At 45.2% G+C, this 9993-nt stretch overlaps 1 protein-coding gene across 4 annotated transcripts in view; it reads right to left on the bottom strand.

Moving 5' to 3' along the window:
• Positions 1–369: 369 nt before the first annotated feature.
• Positions 370–9993, bottom strand: part of LOC132140712 (protein PRRC2B-like) — a 30305-nt gene continuing 20681 nt past the window's right edge. For 3 of the 4 annotated variants that reach the window (XM_059549616.1, XM_059549619.1, XM_059549617.1), the window contains exons 15-30: positions 7713–9891; positions 7435–7613; positions 6916–7031; positions 6639–6780; positions 6485–6561; positions 6112–6393; positions 5917–6018; positions 5245–5437; positions 5058–5152; positions 4573–4697; positions 3906–4146; positions 3594–3740; positions 3422–3501; positions 2963–3044; positions 2667–2876; positions 370–2110 (exon numbers count right to left, since the gene is read on the bottom strand). In XM_059549616.1, the coding sequence (XP_059405599.1) occupies positions 1949–2110; positions 2667–2876; positions 2963–3044; positions 3422–3501; positions 3594–3740; positions 3906–4146; positions 4573–4697; positions 5058–5152; positions 5245–5437; positions 5917–6018; positions 6112–6393; positions 6485–6561; positions 6639–6780; positions 6916–7031; positions 7435–7613; positions 7713–9891 (4412 nt within the window). In that variant the 3' untranslated portion in view covers positions 370–1948. Of the gene's footprint in view, positions 2111–2642; positions 2877–2962; positions 3045–3421; positions 3502–3593; positions 3741–3905; positions 4147–4572; positions 4698–5057; positions 5153–5244; positions 5438–5916; positions 6019–6111; positions 6394–6484; positions 6562–6638; positions 6781–6915; positions 7032–7434; positions 7614–7712; positions 9892–9993 lie in introns of all 4 variants that reach the window. The other variant, XM_059549620.1, reaches the window with a different exon arrangement.

The following is a 9993-nucleotide window of genomic DNA, read 5'->3' as shown; positions in this document are numbered from 1 at the left end:
TAAAACCTCAATGAATGTGTACGTGCCCTCTAAAAATGTTAAAAGAAAAACAGCAGTTTGGCTATGTGTCTTGTTAAATTGGTCATTAACGTCATTCTTTGTGTTCATTTAGTAAAAAGGCTTAATTTTTCTTTATTTTTTCAGTATTTACCTTTTTTAGCCATTTCAGACTTCTCAATGTGCATTTAAAAGAGGGGAAAAACATCTAGATGCAGTAACCTTGTTTTTCATTTGACATGACTTAAATGCTTAAATTGGCCTCATTAAAAACTGCACATGGGTAACGGGAATACAAACAATGATTCCTTTTCGAAAAAAGCACAATCTGCTTTATTTCTCTCTTGAGATCATTTCCAATAAAAGGTCAAATATCACACATTTAATAGGACAAACAACACCGAGTGATAAATATCTGCAGGGAAAACAGACCCTTAAATTTAAAAGAAAAGAGAGTAAATCCATTGCTGGCCCTTTAAATACAGGTCTAACAAAAGCAAAAGGGATAATGAGTCTGTACAGATATGCAGCAATCAACAAAAAGCAATGTTACCGCTGAAGGTGACGCGATTCAACAGCGCCAATGAACACCCAAACAAATAAACCTCTGAAATAACCATGAGCACTGCAGAAAACATTTTTAAAAAAGGCATTGCAAATGTCCAACAGTTCACCCAAAAGGAAAAGAAGAGGTTGCATTTGTGATCGTGCTGATGGTTATAATTCTGTACAGCTGTAGTATAACGAAGCACCTTCAAAACCAACATTTCCTGTGCTCTTCATAATTACAGTCATGATCCCAGTGAGAACACAGATGGCAACATTTCCAACACAAGCACTCATTCGCACACACGACGCAGATGCATGTTTGGACCCCGACGGTTACAGATAAGCTGTCTATTGCTTCTGCAACCCTAGCACTCCAGTGACCGACCGACAAAACCGAAACTCAAAGCTGAAGTTAAAGAGTTTCTTGACCAAATCAAATAAAAATCAAACATACTGTAACATTTGCCATCAGCTCTCCAGACAGCACAACTATCCCACATGTCCTCACATTACACAAGTGCCCATATATCCCACCCGCCCTTATCACACCAAACACAGAGCAAGCGCTTCTCAATGCTGCTGACTTTAACATGTTTATTCCACACGCACACACCACCGCCACTCAAGCATCATCATGCAACACCTTTAAAGATCAAATGTTGCATTTACACAACGCATGAAAAGCAGCTGTAAAATAAGAGAAAGGTGCATGTCCTCCATTTTTGGATTGAACAATGTCCTCAAAATTGGGTTTAAAGTTTTTTTTTATTGAATAAAAGATGTTTTTTTTTTTTATAATAATAGCGCAAATAGGCATGATTACTATATTTATATATATAGATATAAAAAAAAAAAGTTAAAACTCCATGGTACCCAGTAAAAATGACTAATGCCACACACTGCAGTTCTGGAGCTTCTGTTGATCTGCATGTCAATCAAAACCTTGAGTCCAATCAGCTGGCTCAGTTTGGCAGTGTGGGCGTGGAGACGTGAGAGCTGGAAGAGGAGATACGCTTCCTGTTTTTCTGTTTGCTGACTTTGATGGAAAGAGTGAGACACACCAGGGTTCGTTTGCCACTTTTGTGAACTAATTCTTCACTTGAAAATATCAAATAAAATGTAAATAAATAAAGCTGATCTTGGAAAGTCTGCGCAGAAGTGTCCAAAACTATCGTGTCTATTTATATATATATAGTTTACATTTCTATATATAGATATTCATATCTCTCTATGTGACATTTATTATTAATGTGTCCCGACTGATTTGTGGAGTTGGGGATCCTGTGCATCAGTTCCAGAATATAGTGACAGAGAGAGGGGGGGGGGGGGGGGGGGGGGGGAGAAGAGAAAGGAGGAGGAGGTCCTACAGACAGCTGTGTCATGTAATCATAAGGTCCATTTATTAGGCTTTGCCTTCCTCCACTTTGACTGACTGTGGTTTGATGGCTCCGGTTCGAGCAGCTTTGAGCTGTACTGAAGGCAGCTGCTCCTGGATCTTGCCGGGGATCACTGAGGAGCTCTTGGCGTTGCTGACGGCCTGACGCACGTCATGCAGAGCCTTCACCTGTACCAAAGACAAGAGAGACCGACTCAATACTGGAGAAGAACCTCTCCAAAACTGCCAGTCAAAGACTTATACAGTAGAAACATTTGAAGCAGTTGTTTCCATAATACACTGAACAGTCAACACATAAGAAGGCAACATGATCAAGCCACATGGTCATTTTAGCATCAAATTAGCTTTTTTTTTTTTTTATAGCTTTTCATTTTCCTGTGTATTGTGTCATAAGACTGGTTTCTATAGTTCTTCCTCAGGATGAAGCAGACGATCACATTTACGCTAATTAATTTTTAAACCAAACTTTTATTTTGGCTGGTTGTAGTGAAGAACATGCAGACTTTTTAGTAACATGCATCAGATTATCTAAATCACTAAACACAGGAAAATCATATAAATTCATAAATTTTTTAAGCTAACAGATGTATTATCTAGCCTTTATCAAGCTGCTGTATGACCCAGCTTCACTTGAGAGACACACAAACCAAGACCATCATAAAGCATGACAATAAGAAGGAAGTACATAAAATGCCATTACCTATGCTCACAGTGGGTGGCTCACCTTCACACCATCCTCAGGACCCTTCACGGTTGGCTCAGGGTTGGATGGGGGTGTGCTGTGGGGCAGATCGCGCCCGGGGTTGGGGTAGGGTGGCGAACGGATGATGATGGTCTTGTTGACTTGCATGATTGGCCGCTGGATGGGGTTGGGGAAGGGACCATTGGTGGGGGGCCTCATGTGCATGACCAAACTGCCCTGTGGAGCGGACACCTGCAGCATCAGACAGCAGATGAATGTGTTTAGCCAAGTGTAACGTGTCCTCTCAGGTCAGCATTGGGGATAGAAATGAGCCGTACTTGCTGTGTGTAATGTCCTGGGAGAGAGGCGACCGCTGTAGGGGCTCCTGAGGGTTTCCCACTAGGACTGGCTGAACCGGGCCTGAGGAGAAATACCAACACAAGACCTCATGAGTGAACAGAGACACTGACACACATGAAAGCATTCTTGTGACTAACAGACTCAAAAGACTAAATTTTAAAACATTCACAAATAGTCTTAGTTATTAAAACAGTAAGTCATTAAAAAAATTGTTTTTAATGAGCATTTCTACTAGTAATGCAGTATATAGTGTTAATCACCATACTTATAAATGATTTTCCAACACAAATAATTACAACTCTCAGAGCAGATTGTTCACAAATGACCACTAAATGGGGAAAAAGTTACTGTTAAAATCGACAGCATTTGACACACCGGCCCCTTTATGAATTCCTAAATTCAATCATAAAGAGGAAGACACAAACACCTTCGCTCACCTGTAGGAGCCGCTGGGTATTCCAGGTGAGTGACTGGGCTTATCAGAGAACTGAAATCCCTTCATGTCCATCTGGGAATGCTGCAGAAAGAACAAGAGTTATCAGAGAGGTGTGTCAATAACACGCAGGAAGATATTTGAGGGCCGTTATTTCCTGAAGCACAGGCTCTCACCTCCCGCTGGGATCCAGGAGGCATCATACGTCGTGGAGCTCCCACAGACAGGTTCTGGTTCTGCTGGAGCTGGATGGACTGGGGCAGGATGAGGTGCTGCTGGGCCGAGCCATAGCGCAGCTGAGATCCAGGCATGGGCATCGTCACCTGAAAAATCAGTCAGTGTACACATCCTTGAACTATAAATTCAGAATAATCCAAATTCAAACTGTATTTGAAGCTGTTGATTGCATAATAACGCCTGATCCAAATTATTTGACTTCTATAACAGCTTACGTGTTTACGCTGTCTTATGGCTTTCACAGAACTTGCCTGAATTAGCTGGGAGTCCATGAGCTGTGACGTGCCCATCCCTGCTGCCTGATTCATGGGCCCATCGTACACCAGTGGCTGGCTGCCATTCATGGGCTGGTAGTGAGACCCGGTCTGCGGTTTGACCATGTCTGACGGCTGCATGCCAGGAAATGCAGAGTATGGCCCTTTGAGAGGACCTCCACCAGAGAGCACCATGGGACTGTGCTGAGACAGGTTTGGGTGCATGTACACCTGAGACCTGTAACAGAGGAGAACATGAGAGTGCTCAGATGATCACAAAGGTAGAGGAAGCCCAGCATTATTAGCGTGGAAAATTTCACCAGCTTAGAGCAGACTCAATGTTATTTGACAGACATATTACATAACCAATATCATTTTGGTCAATACTCACTATCTGTCTCTCTCTACACTATACTTAAACCAATTATAGTCAATCTCTACACCACTGTACAATACAGCAGAAAAGGATTCTTTTTCGTCTTTGTCCATATCCTCTAGACTGCATGTCAGTGTAGAAGAAGCTATATACAGTAGTTATTGATACCAGCAGTTTGGTGATTTAAGAGAAACTCTTGCAATGGCAAAGGACTTAGTGTAGAAATGCAGCAGACGAATACTGAAGGAAATTGAACAATAGTGACAGTGACTGAGTCGGGTGAATCACCTGAAGGGAGGGATGGAGTTGAACATCTCTTGAGACTGAGAGACAGGCAGAGCTCCTCGCAGGCCCAGCTGCGCCTGGGCCTGAAGAGACGCGTGCAGGGAGATGGGGATCTGCTGAGGGGTGGCCTGAACCCACAAAAACAAACACGGGTTATTCACATGCACATAGATCCAATGAATGAACCCTATATAGACAACTGTATCATACTTGATACACAAGACTAAATGATCAACAAGATCAAAACATTACTGTTAAACATGTTCCTCAGTTAAGGAATGATCTTCACAAGCCTCGAAAATATCATAAATATTTTGAGGAACCTTTATTTGTTCATCTCTCAATCATCATAGTATAACATTGCTTATGTTTTGATCATTTAAATATCATATTTGATGCATTTATATCTAGGGCTGGGTTTTGATAAATTTCATAATTCGATTCCGATTCATTAGCTTGTAATTTGATTTGAGAGTGAAGATGCATACCTGCTGGTAACTGGGCTGCTGAGTCAAGGGCGGCACAAGACGCGGCTGACTCTGGAACACATGACCGTCCAGATACAGAGGAGGGATATGACTGCCTGTGATACACACACAGATCACAAAAGTTTTTAGAACCATGCATTGCCACCACATGCAACACACAGTCTGAGAGAATGATTAGACAGCTGACCTTGCATGGAGACAGAAGGAGCAACAGATGCCACAGGCATGGGTGGCATGGACACTCCGCCAAAGGAGCTGTAGCTGACGCCGCTGGAGGAGCCCACGCTACAGGTGGGCTGAGCGCCGGAGCCCGCACCGCCCGGGGAGCTCTGCTCCGGGAGAGCCTGAGAGTTCTCCCACGCCTTCCGAGCCGACTCCATCTGAAACCACAGAGAAACACGCTGGTGAGAGACAAGTCTTCGGAAATGACAGTGAAGATAACATGACCTGTGCTTCAGCTGCTCAGGTTCTAGCATATTGTTAGCTCACTCAATCATTTGTTTCTTTTAGTGCAGATCAAGTCAATCAAGAAAAATTTAAATGCTGGCATGAGAACGCCTGTCCAGAAAGACTACAGTTCTTTTAAAAGCTTTACTTTTGGGAGGAATGTATGATATTATTTCTTCTGTTGAACACAATTAGGGTTGTGCCAGTATTAGTTTCGGTAACGAATGGTTCCCGGGCAAATTCCAAATGGAAGTAATCATCCCTATCCCCTTGGAATAGGGACATTGGAGTGAGCAGGGCATCTCGCAAATCCCAAGAAACAAAATTAAGTATCTGGAAGAAGCCTTAAGGTCAGTGAGCTAGGGTCACAGAGAGCCATCAACCCAATCAATGATGTGTCAGTAAGCATTACCTTGAGAGTGAGGTCTGCAGAAGGGAAGCTGATGGGGTTGAGGTTTATTCCTTGCTGCAGGTGGTCTCTGCGGAGCATTGGGATGGCTTGAGTCAGGCCCACCTGTGCACACACATTAATAACAGTATAAATGCTCAATGCTTCTTTACACAAACCTGACAATATAAATGCTGCGTGCAGAGCTACTGTACGCACATTCCCAGCAAGCACATCTTGCAGCTTGGTAACGGGGTTGGACACAGGCACTGGCGTGGACCCTGGAGGAAGGCTGAAGTCAGAATCCTTTGCACTGACACCAAACTCAATAGGTGGCACAGGAATGACGTTGTCCACATGGATATCCACTCCATTGACAGGAGTGATAGGTCCCTCCAGACGCTCTATGCCCTCCGAACCCTTGCGGTTCTTTAGCGAGCGCTCATTGCCAATAGGGCCTGGTTTGTGTTCTTTGCTCTGCTCAGGCCCCGCATCTGAATCCTGGAGGACAGGACAGTGGAATGTTAGTCTAAGGCTCAGCTCACTGACTGAGGCTTGCAAAAATATTTGCTTAGAAAAGAACGACCTGTACCTCTGAATTGGGTTCGCTTCCCGTGTAGGAAACCTGCTTTGTCCATGAATCGCCACCTGACGACTGGACAGTCAGAGCTTCAGGAGGAAAACAGTCATTTAGAATCAGTCTCTTACATATTAATACACACGATATCGAATGTTATCAGTATTACCGGTGCTGTTTGTCTCCCAGATATCGGTTCCCAAGCTGTTGGTGGAGAGCGTCTCCTCAGGCTGTTCGATGGACATGCTGCCTTGCTTCTTGGCAAAACGGGGAGGCATTTTCGATGCAATTGTTCTATTCTTTACCGAACCCTTCAGGTGCACAAACCAAATAACTACGATATCCACTCAGGAGATACTTCATGCAGTTAAATAACTGAAGTTATCATCTTTCTTGTTATCAGATATGGGTCTAAACATCAGGGAACAGAGGCCACGATTACTTACTGGAGGACCCTGATCCTTCCTCCTGCGATCATCATCCTGTGGGCGGCGCTGTTTTTTGGACAGAGCGTCCTGGAAAACCTCTGGACTGGGTACAGAAGCTCCCGAGTCACTCTCAACTGCGAGAAAACACAAGCAACAGCTTCTTCAGATTCAGTACAGAAGAACCCCACACAAGTCACACTTGAAAACAAATTATATCTACCATTTTTTGCGTTGAACTGTTAAATTAAGTAACTCTTTACAGTTCAGACGATACGATATCCTTTTGTCATGATCTTAAAAAAACAGACTTGAACGGTTTCTAAACGTGCTCATGAAAGGCCAATGTCCTGAGGAGCTCAACTTCAACCTTCTCCAACACTCTTGCCTGGAAATTTCTAGTAATCCTGAGGACGTTGATCAACTTGTTCAGATGTGTTTAATCAGGGTTGCATTTATTTAAAAACAACTCAATAGCTGATCATCCTTTATACTGCATTGGAGAGGCACTTCTATCATAAACAACCACTTCTGACTTACTTGGGTAAGTGTTCAGGTCATATTGGCACAGTGGATCCATCATGTCCCCCTTCATGTTTCTGGGCTTCAAGTCTTTCTCTAGGATCTTTCCCGTTGCTTCCACCACACCTGTGTCATTGTTTTGCTCCACATTGTACACCGATGCCGAGCTCAGGCAAGTGACTGAATCTTCTGGAACTCTGCACAAAGCGAATTACACCACATTCATAGTGTGAATTTCATAAATGGTACCGTTTTTTCATATCAATATGTTTAACTTATTTTCTGAAGAAACATACCGTTTGCTGTTGGAAGCAACGCCATTCTGCCAACTCTCGTTTCTACAAGAGGAACCTGCACTAGACTGTGTGTCCGTTGAGCGGCTCATCTTGTTTTCCATTACAGATGTGTCACTCTTCCGGTTCTGTCTGTCAACGACTGGACGCTGACTAGAAAAGCTCCGCTTTGAGAGCTCTCTCTTCTCAGAGCCAGGTTCTCTGTGACCCGCATCCATGAGCATGTCGCCATGCTGCCCCTGCTTCTCCCTCCAGTCACTGAAATCACTGTTTTCAGAGCCGGTTTCCCAGTCCTCACCCTGACTCTGACCCGTGATCTCCTGTGACTGTCCTCCAGAGTAGTGGTTTGGCCAGTGCTCCTCTGCACCCTTAGGACGACCTGGCCACTGATTGCCAACATCTCCGTTAACATAGTCTTCATTATTCCAGTGACCTCCTCCTTCGCGCTCTTGCTGTAGACGCCTGAAGCGTGGGGGCTTATCTTGGCGTGGGGGACGCCGCCTTCTAAGGGGCCGGTTGTCAGGATTATCATTATCAAGGTAGTAACCTCCATCTCGGTCCTCAACGCAGTTATCTACAAAGGAACCCGTTAATTTAGGGGGGTACTTCAGGAACTCTCGTTCAGACGAGCGTTTCGAATAGGAGTCTGCACCGAAGTTGTAGCTGTTCTCCTGAGAGGAGGTACTTCCAAACTGGGTTCCTCTCCCTCTCGAACTGTCCCTTGAGCCAAATCCACGGTTGTATCCAGCATTAAGGCGAGGGGGCAATGACCTTCCAAACACTCGAGCTGATTTTGTCTTGTCCCTGGAATCGATGTTGCCACTCTGATCATCAGTGTAGACCTTGTTTGATCTCCACGACTCCTTGTCAGTCCTCTTGACCTCTCCAGACACAGGATATGAAGCCTCTCCGTTCTCAGTGGCCTTCTGACGTGGGCGCTTGGGCTGCTCCTCATATTCTGAGGCCTCACTGTGCGTCTCACTCACATTACGTCTCCGGGGTTTGCCTCGCTGCAGATCTTCGCCCCTGAAGTCTCGAGTGCCACGTCCTCGCGCAGGCCTCTGTGTGCCTGTGCTACTGTAGGCCCCCCTGTTGCTGTCGCTCCGTCCTCCACGAGCAGCACCACGAGAGTTGAACTCTCTGAAGCCCCGGCCACGTCCACGACCTGCTCCCCTGGCCCCTGCAAACGCCTGCTCCTCATCAATGAATATCCAGTTGTTGCGGCGAGGAGCTGGTGGATCCCTGTTGTCAAAGCAGTCCAAAGACTGACTCTTGCTGCTATCCCAGCAGTTCTCTTTGTGCAACTCTTCAGGCAAGTTGCTTGTTTTCTCCACCTTCGGAGCTTCCACTTGTTTCTCCTCAGGAGAGGAAGCGGGTGGTGGGGCGGAGTGCCTGTTAGACAGAAGTGGAGCATCTTTCTTCAGGTCATAGACGTTAGTAACAACTTCTTTCTCCAGCCGGTATGGGACAGTCTTCTCCAGATCAGTTTTGGGTTTCTCGTTCTCTTTGTCTTCAACCTTCAAGGGCTTCAACACAGGTTTCTTGATGGGTCCCGTCCTTCTAAAGGTTCTACCAATGGACTCAGATGGCTGGCTAACATTACTGCTGCTGCTCGAACCGTGATCGGACCACTGCGCCTGACTGCTGGCATCTTTCCTCAGGCTACCCATACCTTTCCTCCAAAAATCAGAGTCGCAGCTCTTCTCCTTGCCATTGAAGGCCTCAACATGGGTATCAAGGTCTTCTTTCTGATGTCTACCAGAGGAGACGTCCCTGTGCTCATTGTCTCCAGGATGGGTTCTGCGGAGTATTAATGGTTGATGGGTTACTTCATTGTAAACTTCTTGCTGCGAACCGAGCGACACGTCTGAGCCTCTGCCTTTATGAGGCAGTTCCTCTGCTGGACTGTCTGCACAGTCATGACCTCGGTCTTCATACAAGTCATGTCTGGAAGATGACTGGTCACTCCTGTCATCTGCCTGAGCCCGGTCACAATTCTCTTGCTGTCTCTGGTAGGGTGGGGTGAAACTGCGTGCAGATGAATAGCTGTCTTGGTTCCACACTTGGTAAGGCTCAGTGGATGGCGCCCTCCTCTCCTGATGCATGTTGGGATGGCAGCCTTCATCAGAGGTGGAACCAGGGCTATTCAGGTGATCCTGTTGAATGACAGGTTTCCCCAAACCTTGGGAAAAAAAAAAAAAAAAAAAAAAAAAGTTACATTTAAATATCACAATATAAATGTTCTGAATAAAAATAGCCATATCACCATGCAGAGCATGATACT

This window comes from Carassius carassius, chromosome 5 (assembly GCF_963082965.1).
Source record: "Carassius carassius chromosome 5, fCarCar2.1, whole genome shotgun sequence".
Lineage (NCBI taxonomy): Eukaryota > Metazoa > Chordata > Actinopteri > Cypriniformes > Cyprinidae > Carassius > Carassius carassius.
This window is presented reverse-complemented; position numbering and strand designations above follow the sequence as displayed.